Below are 19448 nucleotides of genomic sequence, written 5' to 3'. Positions count from 1 at the left end.
CCCCCAGCCCGGCCCCATTCACCTGCGGGGCAGGGGGCTTCCCTCAGCCATTGGCTGGGCGGCCGGAGGGCCCCGCCCTCTAAGGCCCCGCCCCATCCTCTAGCCACGCCCCATCCACCTGCGGGACAGGCGGCTTCCCTCAGCCATTGGCTCTGCGGCCGGAGGGCCACGCCCTCTCCTCAGGCCCCGCCCCTCCTCTAGCCCCGCCCCATTCACGTGAGGAGCGGGTGGCTTCCCTCAGCCATTGGCTGGGCGGCCGGAGAGCCCCGCCCCCTCCTCCGGCCCCGCCCTATCAGGTGCGGGGCAGGCGGCCTCCCCCAGCCATTGAGAGAAGCCGCGCGGCTGAGTGGCAGGAGCCCGGGCTGGGGACTCAGAGGTCGTGGGTTCTAATCCCGCCCCCGCCGCTTGTCAGCTGGGTGACCTTGGGCAAATCGCTTCACTTCTCTGGCCTCACTTCCCTCATCTGTAAAATGGGGATGATAAAACATGAGCCCCAAGGGGGACAACCTGACCACCTTGCATCTGCCCCAGTGCTTAGGACGGTGCTCGGCACAGCGTCAGCGCTTCCCAGACGCCATCATACATTCCAAGCGCTTAGTACAGTGCTCTGCACATAGTAAATGAAGCAGCGTGGCTCAGTGGAAAGAGCCCGGGCTTTGGAGTCAGAGGTCATGGGTTCGAATCCCGGCTCCGCCACTTGTCAGCTGGGGGACTTTGGGCCAGTCGCTTCATAATAATAATGTTGGTATTTGTTAAGCGCTTACTATGGGCCGAGCACTGTTCTAAGCGCTGGGGTAGATACAGGGTAATCAGGTTGTCCCACGGGGGGGGGGGGGGGGCTCCCAGTCTTCATCCCCATTTTCCAGATGAGGTCACTGAGGCACCGAGAAGTGAAGTGACTTGCCCACAGTCACACAGTTGACAAGTGGCAGAGCCGGGAGTCAAACCCATGATCTCTGACTCCGAAGCCCAAGCTCTTTCCACTGAGCCACGCTTCACTTCTCGGTGCCTCAGTGACCTCATCTGGAAAATGGGGATGAAGACTGGGAGCCCCCCCCCCCCCCGTGGGGCCGCCTGATTCCCCTGGGTCTCCCCCAGCGCTTAGAACAGTGCTCGGCACATAGGAAGCGCTTAACAAATACCGACATTATTATTAAGCGCTCAATAAATACTATCGAATGAATGAAGGACGATGGGCGGGGCGGGAGGGGAGAGGAGGCGGCCCGCGGGAGCGAGCGAGCGAGCGGGGGAGCGAGCGAGCGACCACCGAGACGGCGGAGGCTCCGGGGCCCAGAGCGCCCCCGGAAGTGTCTGCGTCTGGGGCCCATCTGTCCGCCAGCCGCTCCACTCCACTCCTCTCCTCTCCTCTCCTCTCCTCTCCTCTCCTCTCCTCTCCTCTCCTCTCCTCTCCTCTCCTCTCCTCTCCTCTCCTCTCCCTCTCCTCTCCCTCTCCTCTCCCTCTCCTCTCCCTCTCCTCTCCCTCTCCCCTCCCCCGAAGTCCTCCCCCGAAGTCCTCCCTACACGGCCCCCGAGGGCTTAATCGATCGATCGATTGTTGGGTCGATAGGGAAACGATTGGACCGTCGCCTCGCCCGGTGAGTTTTGTGCCTGCTGCGTTAGAACCATGGCCTTTGGTGGGCGCTTACTAGGTGCCAAGCGCTGCTCTAAGCGCTGGGACACATACAAGGTGATCAGATTGTCATTCATTCAGTAGTATCTATTTATTGAGCGCCTACTATGTGCCAAGCACTGCTGTAAGCGCTGGGATCATACAAGGTGATCAGGTTGGCATTCATTCATTCAGTAGTATGTATTTATTGAGCGCCTGCTATGTGCCAAGCACTGCTCTAAGCGCTGGGATCATACAAGCTGATCAGATTGTCATTCATTCATTCAGTAGTATGTATTTATTGAGCGCCTACAATGTGCCAAGCACTGCTCTAAGCGCTGGGAGACATACAGGGTCATCAGGTTGTCATTCATTCATTCAGTAGTATGTATTTATTGAGCGCCTACTATGTGCCAAGCACTGCTTTAAGCGCTGGGATACATACCAGATGATCAGATTAGCATTCATTCATTCAGTAGTATGTATTTATTGAGCGCTTACCATGTGCCAGGCACTGCTCTAAGCGCTGGGATGCATACCAGGTCATCAGGCTGTCATTTATTCATTCAGTAGTATGTAGTTATTGAGCGCCTACAATGTGCCAAGCACTGCTCTAAGCGCTGGGATACATACAGGGTCATCAGGTTGTCATTCATTCAGTAGTATGTATTTATTGAGCACCTACTATGTGCCAAGCACTGCTCTCAGCGCTGGGATACATACAAGGTGATGAGGTTGACATTCATTCATTCAGTAGTATTTATTTATTGAGCGCTTACTATGTGCCAAGCACTGCTTTAAGCCCTTGGATAGGTACAGGGAAGCAACGTGGCTCAGTGGAAAGAACCTGGGCTTCGGAGTCAGAGGTCATGGGTTCGACTCCCGGCTCTGCCGCTTGTCAGCTGTATGACTGTGGGCAAGTCACTTAACTTCTCTGTGCCTCAGTTACCTCATCTGTAAAATGGGGATTAACTGTGAGCCTCACGTGGGACAACCTGATTACCCTGTATCTACCCCAGTGCTTAGAACAGTGCTCTGCACATAGTAAGCGCTTAACAAATACCAACATTATTATTATTATTATTATTACAAGGTGATCAGGTTGGCATTCATTTATTCAGTAGTATTTATTGAGTGCTTACTATGTGCCAAGCACTGTTCCAAGCACTGGGATAAATACAAGGTGATGAGGTTGTCATTCATTCATTCATTCAGTAGTATGTATTTATTGAGCACCTACTATGTGCCAAGCACTGCTCTAAGCGCTGGGATCATACAAGGTGATCAGGTTGGCATTCATTCATTCAGTAGTATGTATTTATTGAGCACCTGCTATGTGCCAAGCACTACTCTAATCGCTGGGATACATACAAGGTCATCAGGTTGTCATTCATTCATTCATTCAGTAGTATGTATTTATTGAGCGCCTACTATGTGCCAAGCACTGCTCTCAGCACTGGGATACATACCACGTCATCAGGTTGTCATTCATTCATTCATTCAGTAGTATGTATTTATTGAGCACCTACTATGTGCCAAGCACTGCTCTCAGCGCTGGGATACATACCAGGTCATCAGGTTGTCATTCATTCATTCATTCAGTAGTATGTATTTATTGAGCGCCTACTATGTGCCAAGCACTACTCTAAGCGCTGGGATACATACAAGGTCATCAGGTTGTCATTCATTCAGTAGTATGTATTTATTGAGCACCTACTATGTGCCAAGCACTGCTCTAAGCGCTGGGGGATACAAGGTGATCAGGTTGTCCCACATGGGGCTCACAGTTTTAATCCCCATTTTGCAGATGAGGGAACGGAGGCACAGAGAAGTTAAAAGACTTGCCCAAAGTCACACAGCTGGCAAGCGGTGGAGCTGGGATTAGAACCCATGATCTCTGACTCCCAAGCCCAGGCTCTTTCCACTGAGCCACGCAGATAGAGGCCCTCCCTGCCCAATGATGGGGTCACAGTCTAATCGGGGGAGACAGATAGCAGAGCAAAAGAGAACTAAACAGAAACAAGACCACATCATCAAGATGAATAGAATCAAGGGGATGTACACCTCCTAAACAAAATAAATACGGTAATAAATAATATATACAAATGAGCACAGTGCTGACTGGAGGGGAAGGGGGAGGAGCAGAGGATGGAGAGGAGGAGGGGATCCCACTTGGGGCCCACGGTCTTCATCCCCATTTTACAGATGAGGTCAATGAGGCACAGAGAAGTGAAGTGACTTGCCCAAAGCCACAGAGCTGACAAGTGCAGAGCCGGGATTAGAACCCAGAACCTCTGACTCCCAAGCCCAGCCTCTTTCCACTGAGCCACGCTGCTTCTGCGACGCCTGAAGTCAGCGACTTGAGTGGGCGGCCTGGGCACGCGGGACCAAAAGGTTGTGAGGAAAGGCAGGATCGGGCGCCTTGTCGCAGCCCCCCATCTCTCACTGTCCCTGTCACTCTCGCCGCCCCCTGTCTCACCTCGGTGCACAGACAGACCCGTTGCCCCGCATTTCCATGTCTCCCCCCTACTTCCCCACCTCTCCCCTCCGGCCTTGGGAGGGTCCATCTTTGCTGACATCCCTGCTCATCGTGGGTTTTCTTTTTCCTACCTTTGTTCTAGTCGCATCCTGAAACCGCCTTTGCAGGCCCGCCCTGCCCCGGTCCGGCCAGCTCCGTGTCTGCCTGTCTTCTTGGCATCCGTGCGCGTCGGTGGGTCATTGCAGAGCACTCGATGAAATATGTGCGAGAGTAAGTTAATAATGATATTCTTATAATTTAATAATAATAATAATGTTGGTATTTGTTAGGCGCTTACTATGTGCAGAGCACTGTTCTAAGCGCTGGAGTAGATACAGGGTCATCAGGTTGTCCCATGTGAGGCTCACAGTCTTAATCCCCATTTTACAGATGAGGTCACTGAGGCCCAGAGAAGTGAAGTGACTTGCCCACAGTCACACAGCTGGCAAGTGGCAGGGCCGAGATTCGAACCCATGACCTCTGACTCTCAAGCCCGTGCTCTTTCCACTGAGCCACACTGCTTGCTTTTGATATCTGTACAGTGCTTTGCACATAGTAAGCGCTTAACAAATACCACCATTATTGTTAAGCGCTTACTATGCCGAGCACTGTTCTCAGCGCTGGGGTAGATACAGGGTCATCAGGTTGTCCCACGTGAGGCTCACAGTCTTGAACCCCATTTGACAGATGAGGCACCGAGAAGTGAAGTGACTTGCCCAAAGTCACACAGCCGACAGGTGGCAAAGCCAGGATTAGAATCCATGACCTCTGACTCCTAAGCCCATGCTCTTTCCACTGGGCCACACTGCTTCTCAAGGACACGCAGTGTGAGATTCCTTCTGGACCAGCAGTGCCCAGAGGAACGCCCACGCGGGCAAGAAGGGTCACCCTGGAGCTGCCGCCGGGACCTCAGTAAGGGAGGGTGGGAGGTCCCTGTGGAGATGGGGAACCTGGGGGAGAGGAGGGTTGGAGCCCGCCAGGGAACTGCCCCAGAGGGGCAGGTGGGAGTGAGCTGAGCTCCTGCGAAGAGCTGCGCTGGGCCTCCCGCCCCCCCCCCCCCCCGGGGGATCAACTCCCAGCTCCTTGCCCCAACGGGCAAGGAAGCGAACCCAGAACCCAGGCTTCTTCGTAGCGGGAGGGCCCAAGCCCAACCGGCCCGCGGTAACTGGTGCGTGACTGGGTTTATGGTCTTTCAGTTCATCTGAGAAACAGGGTGGCCTCGTGGGAAGAGCCCGGCCCTGGGGGTCAGAGGATTTGGGTCGTGGCTTAGCGGAAAGAGCCCGGACTTGGCAGTCAGAGGTCGTGGATTCTAATCCCGGCTCTGCCACATGTCAGTTGTGTGACTTTGAGCAAGTGACTTCTCTTCTCTGTGCCTCAGTTACCTCATTTGGAAAATGGGGATTAAGACTGTGCACCCCAACTGGGACAATCTGATAAACTTGTATTTTCCCCAGAGCTTAGAACAGTGCTTGGCACATAGTAAGTGCCTAAAAGATATCATCATTATTATTAGTAGTACTGCAGCCCAGCCCCCACAGTTGGCTCCTCTAATGCCAGCCTACTCACTGTACCTCAATCTCGTCCATCTCTCCGCTGACCCCTCACCCACGTCCTGCCTCTGGCCTGGAACATCCTCCTTCCTCAAATCCTACAGACAGTTGCTCTCCCCCCACGCTTCAAAGCCTTATTGAAGGCACAACTCCTTCAAGAGGCCTTCTCTGACTGAGACCTCACTTTCTCTTCTCCCCCTCCCTTCCGTGTCATCCTTGGACTTCGATCAGCTCCCTTTATTCACCCTCCCTAAGCTCCACAGCACTTATGTCCATATCTGTCACTTTTTCGTTCATATTAATGTCTGTCTCCCCATCTGGACTGTAGCCCCTGTAGCTCATTGTGGCCAGGGAACGTATCTCCCAACTCTATTATATTACAGTAAGCGCTCAATAAATACGACTGATTGATAATCCCGGCTCCGCCATTTGCCTCCTGTGTGATCTGGGGCCATTTGTTTACCTTCTCCGTGCCTCAGTTTCCTCATCTGTAACATGGGGATTAAATCCTATTTCCTCTTGCTTAGGCTGTGAGTCTCAAATAGGACAAGGACTTTTCCAGCCTGACCACCTTGTATCTCCCTCAGCGTTTAGTACAAAGCTTGGTACATACTAAGCACTCAACAAATATTATTATTATCATCAATATTATGATTAAGATGGTGGCAGTCGGAAGGGATACAGGTCGGATGGACGCTACCGTGACCTCGGCCCTCTGCACCTTCAAGGCAGCTTGCAGCTCCAACTCCCCCAGGAAGCCTTCCTCCATTTCTTCCACCTTGGGCCTGTTGCACCCAGCGGCCTCCCGGCACATATTTGTGGAGCAATTTACTGAGTCCTGTAGGTACTGTTTATTCCGTTGCTTGTCTTCTCATGTTCTGGCTTTTTCCATTTCTCCCACTGGAGCCACTATTTGTAAATAACTGTTGTCTTCCTAATTGGGTTGTAATCACATTAAGAACAGAGACTGTGGCCTTCTCTGGTTCTGTTTGCGGCCAGCATCTGGTCTCCCATCCCCGCTGGATTTCAGCTTCACCAACAGGGCCTCCAGGTGCCCCCCCCGCCCTCCCCCTGCCACAAATAAAGGGACCTGTCAGCAAGTCCTGAAGGCACAGAGAAGTTAAATGACTTACCCAGGGCCAAACAGTAGTCAAGCGGCAGAGCCGAGATTAGAACTCAGGTCTTTCAGACTCCCAGGTCCGGGGTCTGTCCACTAGGACATGCTGCTTCTCAACTTCCTGACTTTACCAACTACCCCAGCCTATATGGGTTTCCCTTTACTCTCTGAGATGAGTTCATTCATTCATCGAATCGTATTTATTGAGCGCTTTCTATGTGCAGAGCACTGTACTAAGTGCTTGGAATGTACAACTCGGCAACAGAGACAGTCCCTGCCCAGTGACGGGCTCACAGTCTAAACGATGTGTTCAAAGAGTGCCTGTATTGTTTGGGCAAACTCTTACTTTGCCAGGTGTCCAGGCAAAGTTTCTGTTTGATTCTCCACCTTTTTTTTGTTTTTAAAAAAATACTGTTTAGCAAACAATCACCAGCCCTTTAAACAGGGCTTTGAAGAGACTCTGCCCATGCAGCCTGGCTGATCACTTTTTTAATTTCATTGAATTGATGAGTGATATTTGTCTTTGCTGTCTGTTTTAGATTGTAAAACAGGAACGGAGACAAAGGAGGCAATACTCCTAGAGCAGGACACTTGTGGAGAATCAGGACAGAGGATTTTATTGGCAAGACTCTGAGAGAATATTCCCATGGCTTCTGAAGAGGGGGAAACATGCGAGAGCGAGGTAAGACTGGAGGAACCAGGCTGGGTCCCCACAATGGGGAGGATGAGGGAATTACCTAACCAGGAGAGAGGCTTCACCTGCTTCCAAGAAATCCAGAAGGGAACTTCCATGGAGAAGAGGCGGGAAGAACGGGAAAAAGCTGAGCAGGAGAGAATTTGTACAAAAGAGAAACCGTATTCCTGCCGTGAATGCGGGAAAGCCTTCAAACGGAGCTCCTGTCTCACTGAACATCAGAGAATACACACTGGAGAGAAGCCCTACAAGTGTTGTGAGTGTGACAGAGCCTTCAGCCACCAATCAGCCTTGATTAAACATCAGAGAATTCACACTGGAGAGAAGCCTTACGGATGTACCGAATGCGGAAAGGCTTTTAGTCAACACTCGACTCTGATTGTTCATCAGAGAATTCACACTGGGGAGAAACCTTACAGATGTCCCGAATGCGGGAAAGACTTCAGTCACCACTCGACCCTGGTTACCCATCAGAGAATCCATTCGGGGGAGAAGCCGTACAAGTGTGATAACTGTGGCAGGGCCTTCGGCGACCATTCCAATCTCATCAATCACCAGCGAGTTCACACTGCAGAGAAAGACTTCGGTCAACGCTCAGGCCTTACTGAGCGGCGGAGGAGTCGGAGCGGAGAGAAACCCAACCGGTGTAAGGACTGCGGAAAAGCCTACAGTCGGCAGTCGGCCCTCGTGAAGCACCGGAGAAGTCACACCGGAGGGAAACCGTACAGGTGCAGTGACTGTGGGAAGGACTTCGGCCAGCAGTCGGTCCTTCTTAAACATCGGAGAGTTCACACGGGGGAGAAACCCTACAAATGCAGTGAATGTGAGAAGGCTTTCAGTAACCACTCCAACCTTATTAACCACCAGAGGGTTCACACCGGGGAGAAACCCTATCGGTGCACAGAATGTGGAAAAGCCTTCAGTCAACATTCAACTCTGATCGGGCATCAGAGAATCCACACCGGAGAGAAACCCTACAGATGCCACGAATGCGGAAAAGCCTTCACCCTGCGCTCGGCCCTTGTCGGGCATCAGAGAATCCACACCGGGGAGAAGCCCTACACATGTCCCGACTGCGAGAAAGGCTTCGGTCAGCGCTCAGCCCTGAGGAAGCACCAGAGAATTCACACTGGAGAGAAACTCTTCCGATGTAGTGAGTGTGGCAAAGACTTCAACATGCACTCCAATTATATTAATCATCAGAGAATCCACACCGGAGAGAAGCCCTACAAGTGTAGTGAATGTGGGAAAGCCTTCAGTCACCACTCGACCCTTATCAACCACCAGCGAATTCACAGTGGGGAGAAGCCTTATAAGTGTGCCGAGTGCGGGAAAGCCTTCGGTATGAGCTCAAACTTTATCAATCATCGGATAATTCATACGGGAGAGAAACCCTTCAAGTGTAATGAATGCGGTAAAGCCTTCACTCACCACTCAACCCTGATTAAACATCAGAGAATTCATACTGGAGAGAAACTGTACAAGTAGAATGAATGTTTAGCCCCTAGTAAATGCTTAACAAATACCATACAAAGTTTTTGGGTTTTTTTTTTAAAAGTAGAATGAATGGATGTGCTCAATAGTCAACCAGGAATCTGTGCTGCCGAACAACTCCTCAAGTGTAAGTAATGTGAAAGAGCCTTCAGGTACCCTTCAAACCCTAATGAATTTAAGAGAATTGAAAAAGGTTAGACATTCTACGAACATAATAAATATGGGGGTCTTTTAGCTGACGTGCAATCTTTATTTGACATCCAAATGAAGAGAAACCTGGAAGTCTAGATTTGGGGTCGCTTACATCTCTTTCCTGGGGTGGTGAGAAGCATGAGAAGCAGCATGGCTTAGTGGGAAGAGCATGGGCTTGGGAGTCAGAGGTCGTGGGTTCTAATCCCGGCTCCACCACTTGTCAGCTGTGTGACTTTGGGCAAGTCACTTCACTTCTCACTGCCTCAGTTACCTCATTTGTAAAATGGGGATTGAGACCGTGAGCCCCAAGTGGGGCAACCTGATGACCTTGTATCAACCCCAGCACTTAGAACCGTGCTTTGTACATAGTGAGTGCTTAACAAGTACCATCATTACTATTATTCAAGCACTTTGTACAGTGCTCTGCACATAGCGCTCAATGATATGACTGAATGAATGGTGGGTTATTCCAACCAAGGTAAAAAAATGTAAGAGTATATAAGAATTCACTTCTCTGTGCCTTAGTTATCTCATTTGTAAAATGGGGTTTAGGATTGTGAGCCCCATGTGGGACAAGGGCTTTGTCCAATCTGATTATCCTGATGGAAGGATGGCAGAATGCCGGAGGATTTGCATGGCTGTCCTCTTTAGTCCTTAGCACATTCAGGGCTCACAGTCTGTATCCAGTGTCATTATCTGTCTTACAGTAATAGTGGTATTTCTTAAGCCCTTACTGCGTGCCGAGCACCGCACTAAGCACTGGGGTAGATACAAAATAATTGGGTCAGCCACAGTCCCTGCCCCTCATTGACTTCCAGTCTAACGGGAAGGGAGAACAGGTATTGAATTCTCATTTTCAGTGGCAGAAACTAAGGCACAGAGAAAAAGAGTGAATCACCCCGGGTCACATTGGAAGCAAGTGGCAAAGTCGGCATTGGAGCCCGAGTCCCCCGACTCCCAGGGATCTGCTCCTTCCACTAGGCAGCGTGGCCTCCTACTCAGCACGGTCCCTGGCTGTGCTGGACTAAGGTTGATCGAACAACGTGGCTGCGTCTCCTCGTCAATCGAGAGTTGATTGTTGGATGAGGTTTTATCAGATGCCCCCCCGTCTGCCCCGTGACCTCTGCCCCCAGGACTCCGCTGATGGCCTCAGTCGGGTTCTACAGCACGTCCTTACCGGTGTTGTCCGTCTTCCTCCCATTTTGCACCTGTCTCCCTTCCAGTTCACCCAGGACATCCCTGGAACCTTGCTCTCTCCCTTTCCGCTTCTGCTTCCCCTATTCCCCTTTCCGCTCCTCTTTTCCCCTTCCCCTGCCCTCGCTGCTCCTGAGTCACAGCAGCATCTTGGGCTCCCACTCTTTGACCTCCCTTTGCTCTGGTGCCATTTCCTCGCCTGCAGTGGATTTCCACTGTGCGAGCGTGGCTGCCGCCTCCCCTCCTTCACCTTCCCACGACATGTGCCGTGGATCGGGGACTGCCGCTTTCCAGTGGGGCGACCAGCCTGGCCTGGGAGGCAGCTCGGCCTTCCGGGGGGGCAATAGCCAGGGCGGCCGCTGATCATGGCCTGAGTGTCCTGGGGGTGGCCACCAGAGGGGAATGATAGAGAAATTCTTCCTCACACCTGCAGCTCCAGCGGAGAGCCACTCACAGAGAGATGGGCCTATTTGAGCTGGGCTGGAGCTTGCACTTGGCAAGCTCGTTGTGGGGAAGGAATGGGTCCATTGTGGTATTATACTCTTCCAAGCCCTTAGTACAATGCCGTGCACAGAGTAAGCACTCAACAAATACAACTGATTGACTGACTTGGAGAATCTTCCCCTCAGCTCCCCCTGCACCTCTTCCTTGGGATCCCGTATCCTGTTTTCCTTGGAGCCTCGGGGTGGGGATAACTGGGACAGCCCCCGGGAGGTTCTTTGGGTCCAGGATGTGCGACGCGAGGAGGGAACGGTTCCTGTCCTGCTGCGGGGGAGCGGCCAAAGTTTAAAATGTGAAGACCCTCCCCCACCAACCACCACCAGGCCTGCCCCTGGCAAATTGGCCCTGTCGGTGCTTGTGTGGAGAGCGAGGGGACAAGCTTAAATGGCCCTAGCCCAAGCTAACAAACTGAAGGGGAGAAGGCAGGCGAGGAGGGGGAGAGAGAGAGAACAGTGAGCAGGCAGCAGAAGAGGAAGTCATGAGGAAGAAAGCAAGCTAGGAGCTGGCAGTGCCTGCCCCAGGGCTGGAGGCTGCAAGCTTGGGACCAAAGGCCCCGAACCCTGGTGCCCTCCCCACTGCGTGAGGACCTGAGGGTGAAAATTCAGCAGGCAAATGTCCACTTGAGGGCTACATGACCCTCCACGAGTCCTGTTATCTCAGTTTCTTCAACTGTCATTTGGGGACGATGACATCTTCCTCTCCTTCCCTCAATGATTTGTTGTGAGGGCTGAGGAATCAATCCATGAATCGTATTTATTGAGCATTTACTGCTTGCAGAGCACTGTACTGAGCACTTGGGAGAGTACAGTAGAAGAGAGTTGGTAGACGTGTCCCTTGCCCACACAAGCGCTTAGTACAGTGCTCTGCACACAGTAAGCGCTCAAATCCCAGCTCTGCCACTTGTCGGCTGTGTGACTGTGGGCAAGTCACTTAACTTCTCTGTGTCTCAGTTCCCTCATCTGTAAAATGGGGATTAAGACTTTGAGCCCCACGTGGGACAACCTGATTCCCCTGTGTTTACCCCAGCGCTTAGAACAGTGCTCGGCACATAGTAAGCGCTTAACAAATACCAACATTATTAATAAATACGATTGAACGAATGAACAGGCTTACCATCCAGAGGGGGAGAATAAGGTATGAGAATGAAGAATGAATTAACTGAAGGGGATGCAGGGAATGAACGAACAGAAAGTCCGAAACATCTGGTGCGGTCAATGGGTATGGAAGTCGATAAGGATGGAAGAGTACTGTTGGCAGAGTTAGCCAGTGTACCTCAGTTCTAGTTCTGGCTGCATCATGTACCTGCTGTGTGACTTTGGGCAAGTCACTTGACTTCTCTGTGCCTCAGTTCCCTCATTTGCAAAATGGGAATTCAGTACCTGTTCTTCCTACTTAGACTCTGTATGGAAACCAAATCTGATGACTTGGGAAAATCGGAGGGGATTGAGGGGACCTTCAAGACTCAGTTCTGGCCCCCTTCTATTCTCCATCTACACCCACTTCCTCAGAGAACTCAATTGCTTTCACAGCTTCAACTACCATTTCTACACGGACAATTCCCAATTCTCCCTCTCCGGTCCCGACCTCTCTCCCAATCTTGTATTTCCTCCTGCCTTCAGGACATCACTACTTTGATGTCCCAATGACACCTCAAACAGTATATCCAAAACAACTCCTCATCTTCCCAGCTAAACCCTGACTTCCCCCTGGCTTTTCCACCACTGTATACAACACCATCTTCCCTGTCCTCTCAAGCCCATAACTTTGGCATTATCCTCAGGTCATTCTCATTTCTCTCATTCAACCTGCATACTCAATCTGTCACCAAATGCGGCTGGTTCTACCTTCACAAGAGCTCTGTAATCTCTTCTTTCCACTCTATCCAAACTGCTACCATGCTGATCCAAACACTTACTATTGTTATGGTTTTGTTAAGCACTTACTATATGCCAAGCACTGTTCTAAGTGCTGGGGAAGAAACAAGGTAATCAGGTTGTCCCACGTGGGGCTCCAAGTCTTTCATTCTTTCATTAGAGTAGCAGCGTGGCTCAGTGGAAAGAGCACGGGCTTTGGAGTCAGAGGTCATGGGTTTGAATCCCGGCTTGGCCACTTGTCAGCTGTATGACTTTGGGCAAGTCACTTAACTTCTCGGTACCTCAGTTATCTCATCTGTAAAATGGGGACTAAGACTGTGAGCCCCTCGTGGGACAACCTGATTCCCCTCTGTCTACTCCAGCGCTTAGAACAGTGCTCGGCACATAGTAAGCGCTTAACAAATACCAACATTATTATTTCATTCATTCATTCAATAGTATTTATTGAGCGCTTACTATGTGCAGAGTACTGTACTAAGCGCTTGGAATGGACAAATCGGCAACAGATTGAGACAGTCCCTGCCCTTTGACGGGCTTACAGTCTAATTGCGGGAGACGGACAGACAAGAACAATGGCAATAGATAGAATTGAGGGGATGAACATCTCATTAAAACAATAGCAAATAAATAGAATCAGGGTGATGTACATCTCATCGAACAAAATAAATAGGGTGATGAAGATATATACAGTTGAGCGGACGAGAACAGTGCTGAGGGGATGGGACGGGAGAGGGGGAGGAGCAGAGGGAAAGGGGGGAGAAGAGGGTTTAGCTGCAGAGAGGTGAAGGGGGGGTAGAAGGAGCAGAGGGAAAAAGGGGGGAGCTCAGTCTGGGAAGGCCTCTTGGAGGAGGTGAGCTTTAAGTAGGGATTTGAAGAGGGGAGGAGAGTTTGGCGGAGGTGGGGAGAGAGGGCATTCCAGGAGCACAGGAGGACAAGGCCCAGGGGTCGACGGCGGGATAGGCGAGACCGAGGAACGGTGAGGAGGTGGGCGGCGGAGGAGCGGAGCATGTGGGGTGGGCAGTAGAAAGAGAGAAGGGAGGAGAGGTAGGAGGGGCAACGTGATGGAGAGCCTTGAAGCCTAGAGTGACAAGTTTTTGTTTTGTGCGGAGGTTGATAGGCAACCATTGGAGGTTTTTAAGAAGGGGAGTGACATGCCCAGAGCATTTCTGCAGGAAGATGAGCCGGGCGGCGGAGTGAAGAATAGACCGGAGCGGGGAGAGAGAGGAGGAAGGGAGATCAGAGAGAAGGCTGACACAGCAGTCTAGCTGGAATATTACGAGAGTCCTTAACAGTAAGGTAGCCGTCTGGGTGGAGAGGAAAGGGCAGATCTTGGCGATATTATAAAGGTGAGACCGGCAGGTCTTGGTGACGGATCGGATGTGTGGGGTGAACGAGAGAGACGAGTCAAAGATGACACCGAGGTTGCGGGCCCGAGAGACGGGAAGGGTGGTCGTACCATCCACGGTGATAGAGAAGCCTGGGAGAGGACTGGGCTTGGGAGGGAAGATAAGGAGCTCAGTTTTGGTCATGTTGAGTTTTAGGTGGCGGGCAGACATCCAGGTGGAGACGTCCTGGAGGCAGGAGGAGATATGAGCCTGAAGGGAGGGGGAGAGGACAGGGGCAGAGATGTAGATCTGTGTGTCATCTGCATAGAGATGGTAGTCGAAGCCGTGAGAGCGGATGAGTTCACCAAGGGAGTGAGTGTAAATGGAGAACAGAAGAGGGCCAAGAACTGACCCTTGAGGAACTCCAACAGAGGGGGAGGAAGAGCCCGCGAAGGAGACCGAGAATGACCGGCCAGAGAGATAAGAGGAGAACCAAGAGAGGACGGAATCCGTGAAGCCAAGGTGAAATAAGGTGTGGAGGAGAAGGGGTTGGTCGACAGTGTCAAAGACAGCTGAGAGGTCAATGAGGATTAGAATGGAGAAGGAGCCATTTGATTTGGCAAGAAGGAGGTCATGGGTGACCTTAGAGCAGTCTCGGTAGAGTGGAGGGGACGGAAGCCAGATTGGAGGGGGTCCAGGAGATAATGGGAGTTAAAGAATCCTAATCCCAAATCTTAATCCCCATTTTATAGATGAGGTAACTGAGGCACAGAGAAGTTAAGTAGCTTGCCCAAGGTCACATAGCAGATAAGTGGCTGAGCCGGAATTAGAACCCACATCTTCCGACTCACTTAGCATATCCTGTTTTGACTCCTTCATCTGCCTCCTCCCTGACCTCTCTGCCTCCGGCCCCTATCCTACTTCAGTCCGAATTTCACTCTGCTGCGCAGATTATTTTTCTACAAAACTTTTCGGGCTATGTCTCCGCACTCTTCAAAAGTCTCCAGTGGTTGCCCATCCACCTCTGCATCACACAGAAACTCTTTCCGTCAGTTTTAAGACACTCAATCAGCTCTGCTGCTGCTACTTACCTTGCTGATCTCCTACTACAACCCAGTCCGCACACCTTGCTCCTTTAATGTCAATTGGCTCACTTTACCTCAATCTCAACAGTTTCACGGATGATTCCTTGCCCACATCCTCCAACTGCCCTGGAACTTCCTCCCCCTTATACCCGACAGTCCACCCCCATGTCCACCTTCCAAGTTCTCCTAAAATCATATCTCCTCCAAGGGGCCTTCCCTGACTGGGCCCTCATTTTCCATATTCACCCTCCCTTTTTTGGGTTGCCTTTACATTTGGATCTGTACCCTTACTAAGGACTTGAAATCCAACTCACCCTCAACCCCTCAGCACTTTTATACATGTCCTTATATTATCTGTGTCCTTATACTCTGCCATTTCCCATATCCGTCATTTATTTTAACGACCGTCTCCCCCGTAGACTGTAAGTTCCTTGTGGATAGGTATCGCATCTACCGGCCCTATTGTATTGTACTCTCCCAAGTGCTCTACATGCAGTAAGCGCTCAATGAATACCATTCATTGATCGATCGATTGACCGATGAACCCTGGAGATTGGGGCTGGATCGATCGTTTCTCGGCCCTTCCGCAGCCCCAGTTCATTTATGGGGGAGGTGGGGAGAAGGGGCATTTTTGCCTGGCCATTAGCCCTTGAATTAAAAGCCCCACAGCCCCTCCCATTCTGGAGGCCCCTCCTCATTTCTCCTCACGACCAACAAGCCGGCGAAGCCTCCTACTCCCTAGAGACACCCTGGATGTGCTTCACTGTGGGGCCCGGAGCCCCCAAGGTGTCCTCTGTCCGTCGGTGACTGCTGGGCTGCTGGGACATTCTACACAGTGCCAGGATGAGGGGGCGGGAAGGACGTCCCAGGGCAGCTCTGAGACCCCCACCCCGGGCCCTACCTCCGCCTGTCTCTTGCCCCCAGGTCCCAGAGACAAGTATGGGAGGCCGGAGAGCAGAGCTGGGCTGGGGGCCGAAACCAGCCTCAAGGGAAACCGACCCAGTGCTGAACAGGCGGAATAACCAATATCTCCCCCATCCTAAAAAAACCTCTCCCTTGACCCTACGGATTCCTCCAGTTATTGCCCCAACTCCCTCCGAGAAGCAGCATGGCTCAGTGGAAAAAGCACGGGCTTTGGGGTCCGAAATCATGAGTTCGAATCCCGGATCTGCCACTTAGCTGTGTGACTGTGGGCAAGTCACTTAACTTCTCTGTGCCTCAGTTACCTCATCTGTAAAATGGGGATTAAGACTGTGAGCCCCACGTGAGACAACCTGATTCCCCTGTGTCTACCCCAGCGCTTAGAACAGTGCTCTGCACATAGTAAGCGCTTAACAAATACCAACATCATTATTATTATTATTCCCCTCCAAACTCCTTGAGCCCTTGTCTACAAGGGCTGTCTCAAGTTCCTTTCCTCCAATTCTCTCCTTGACCCCCTCCCATCTGGCTTCTGTCCCCTTCACTCCACAGAAACTGTCCTCTCAAAGGTCACCAATGGTCTCCTTGCCAAAACCAATGGCCTTTACTCCATCCTAATCCTCCTCGACCTCTCTGCTGTCTTTGACACTGTTGAACATCCAATTCTCCTGGAAACATTATCCAACCTCGGCTTCACAGACACCATCCTCTCCTGGTTCTCCTCCTATCTCTCTGGCTGCTCTTTCTCAGGCTCTTTCACGCACTCCTCCTCTGCCTCCCACCCCCTAACTGTGGGTGTCCCTCAGGATTCAGTTCTGGGTCCCCTTCCATCTACACACACTCCTTTGGAGAACTAATTCATTCCCATCGCTTCACCTAACAATAGTAATAGTAGTAATTATGGTATTGTTAAGCGCTTACCATGTGCCAGGCACTCATTCATCTTTATATTTATTGAGTGCTTACTGTGTGCAGATTACTGTAGTAAGCACTTGGAAAGTACAATTTGGCAACAGAGACAATCTCTACCCAACAACGGGCACTGTTCTAAGCACTGGGGTAGGTACAAGGTAGTCAGGTTATCCCACGTGAGGCTCACAGTCTTAACCCTCATTTTACAGATGAGGTAGCTGAGGCCCAGAGAAGTCAAGTGACTTGCCTAAAGCCACACAGCAGACAAGATGATCCAGACAGCAGAGCTGGGATTAGAACCCATGGCCTTCTGACTCCCAGGCCCATGGTCTATCCACTATGCCATACTCCACCTCTATGTGGATGATACCCAAATCTACATCTTCAGGCCTGATCTCTCCCTCTTTGCAGTCTCACATTTCCTCCTGCCTTCAAGACATCTCTATTTGGATGTCCTCCCATCACCTCAAGCTTAATGTCCAAAACAGAAGACCTCATCTTCCCACCCAAACCCTGTGCTCCTCCTGACTTTCCCCTCACTGTAGACAGCACCACCATCCTTTTTTTCTCACAAGCCCATAACCTTGGTTTTCTTTGAGTCCTCACTCTCCTTCAACCCACATATTCAATCCATCACTAAATCCTGTTGCTCCCACCTTCACAACATCACTAAAATCCACCCTTTCCTCTCCATCCAAGCTGCTACACAGTAATCCAAGTACTTATCCTATCTTGCCTTGATTACTGTATTGGCCTCCTTACTGACCTCCCAGCCTCCTGTCTCTCCCCACTCCAGTCCATACTTCACTCTGCTGTCTGGATCATTTTTCTACATAAGTGTTCAGGACATGTTTCTCCACTCTTCAAAAACTTGCATCAAACAAGTTAGATGCAACTTGTTTGATGCAACTTGGAAAGCAGCATGGCTCACTGGAAAGAGCATGGGCTTTGGAGTCAGAGGACATGGGTCTGAACCCTGGCTCTGCCACTTGTCAGCTGTGTGACTTTGGGCAACTCACTTAACTTCTCAGTGCCTCAGTTACCTCATCTGTAAAATGGGGATTAAGACTGTGAGCCCCACATGGGACATCCTGATTACCCTGTGTCTACCCCGGCGCTTAGAACAGTGCTCGGCACATAGTAAGCGCTTAACAAATACCAACATTATTATTATTATTATTATTAACAAAAACTCCTCACCACTAGCTTTAAAGCACTCAATCACCTTGCCCCCTCCTACCTCACTTTGCTACTTCCTACTACAACCCAGCCCGCACACATAGCTCCTCTAATGCCAACCTTCTCACTGTACCTCCATCTCACCTATGTCACTGCTGACCCTTCGCTCACATTTTGCCTCTGCCCTGAAGTGCCCCCCCCTTCAAATCCGACAGACAATTATTCTCCCTCTCTTCAAAGCTTTATTAAAGGCACATCTCTTCCAAGAGGCCTTCCCTGACTAAGCCCCCCTTGCCTCTTCTTCCACTCCCTTCTGCCTCACCCTGACTTTCTCCCTTTGTCCATCCCCCCCCCCCGAGCCCCACAGCACATATCCATATCTGTAATTTATTTATTTATATCAATGTCTGGCTCCTCCCACTCTAGACTGTAAGCTCGTTGTGGGCAGGGAATGTGCCTGTTTATTGTTGAATTGTCCTCTCCCAAGCTCTTAGTACATGGCTCTGTATACAATAAGTGCTCAGTAAATTCGATTGAATACCAATAATAAGGCTTCGATGGTGGAGAGAGTAAATGTCGGATAACAGGTGGGATGCTGGGATCAGCATGGTGGCAGTTTGGATGGAGAGGAAAGTCTGGATTTTAGCAATGTGGTGAAGATAGAACCGACAGGATTTGTTGACGTTGAATATGTTGGTGGAATGAGAGAGATGAGTCGAAGACAACGCCAAGGTTATGGAAATAATAATATAATAATAATGGTATTTGTTAGGCGCTTACTATGTGACAAGCACTGTTCTATGCGCTGGGGAAGACACAAGGTTATCAGGTTGTCCCACGTGGGGCTCACACTTTTAATCCCCATTTTCCAGATGAGGGAACTGAGGCACAGAGAAGTCAGCTGTGTGGCTTTGGGCAAGTCACCTAACTTCTCTGTGCCTCAGTTACCTCCATATGTAAAATGGGGATGAAGACTGTGAGCCCCATGTGGGACAATCTAATGACCTTGTATCCCCCCAGCGCTTAGAACAGTGCTTGGCACATAGTAAGCGCTTAACAAATGCCATCGTTATTATCATTATCATTATTATTAAGTGACTTGCCCAGGTCACGCAGCAGACAAGCGTCGGAGCCGGGATTAGAACCTATGTCCTCTGACTCCCAAGCCCGTTCTCTTTCCACTAAGCCACTCTGCTCTATAATAATGATAATTGTTATTATGGATTGATTGATTCTGGGGCTGGATCTCCCTGGGCCAGGTCTCGGGGCGCTGGATCTCAGAG

General features: G+C 50.8%; 1 protein-coding gene across 1 annotated transcript; it reads left to right on the top strand.

Annotated features, from left to right (window-relative positions):
* Window positions 1–1504: 1504 nt before the first annotated feature.
* LOC100089550 (zinc finger protein 271-like) lies at window positions 1505–9016 on the top strand. Its single transcript, XM_029049218.1, has 3 exons — window positions 1505–1595; window positions 4231–4358; window positions 7334–9016. Exon 3 carries the CDS (start codon window positions 7441–7443, stop codon window positions 8974–8976), a length of 1536 nt encoding a protein of 511 aa, XP_028905051.1. The 5' UTR covers window positions 1505–1595; window positions 4231–4358; window positions 7334–7440; the 3' UTR covers window positions 8977–9016.
* The last annotated feature ends 10432 nt before the right edge of the window (window positions 9017–19448 follow it).

This window comes from Ornithorhynchus anatinus, chromosome 2, assembly GCF_004115215.2.
Source record: "Ornithorhynchus anatinus isolate Pmale09 chromosome 2, mOrnAna1.pri.v4, whole genome shotgun sequence".
NCBI classification, from domain to species: Eukaryota; Metazoa; Chordata; class Mammalia; order Monotremata; family Ornithorhynchidae; genus Ornithorhynchus; species Ornithorhynchus anatinus.
The sequence above is the reverse complement of the archived record's forward strand: the minus strand, read 5'-3'. Positions and strand labels throughout refer to the sequence as shown.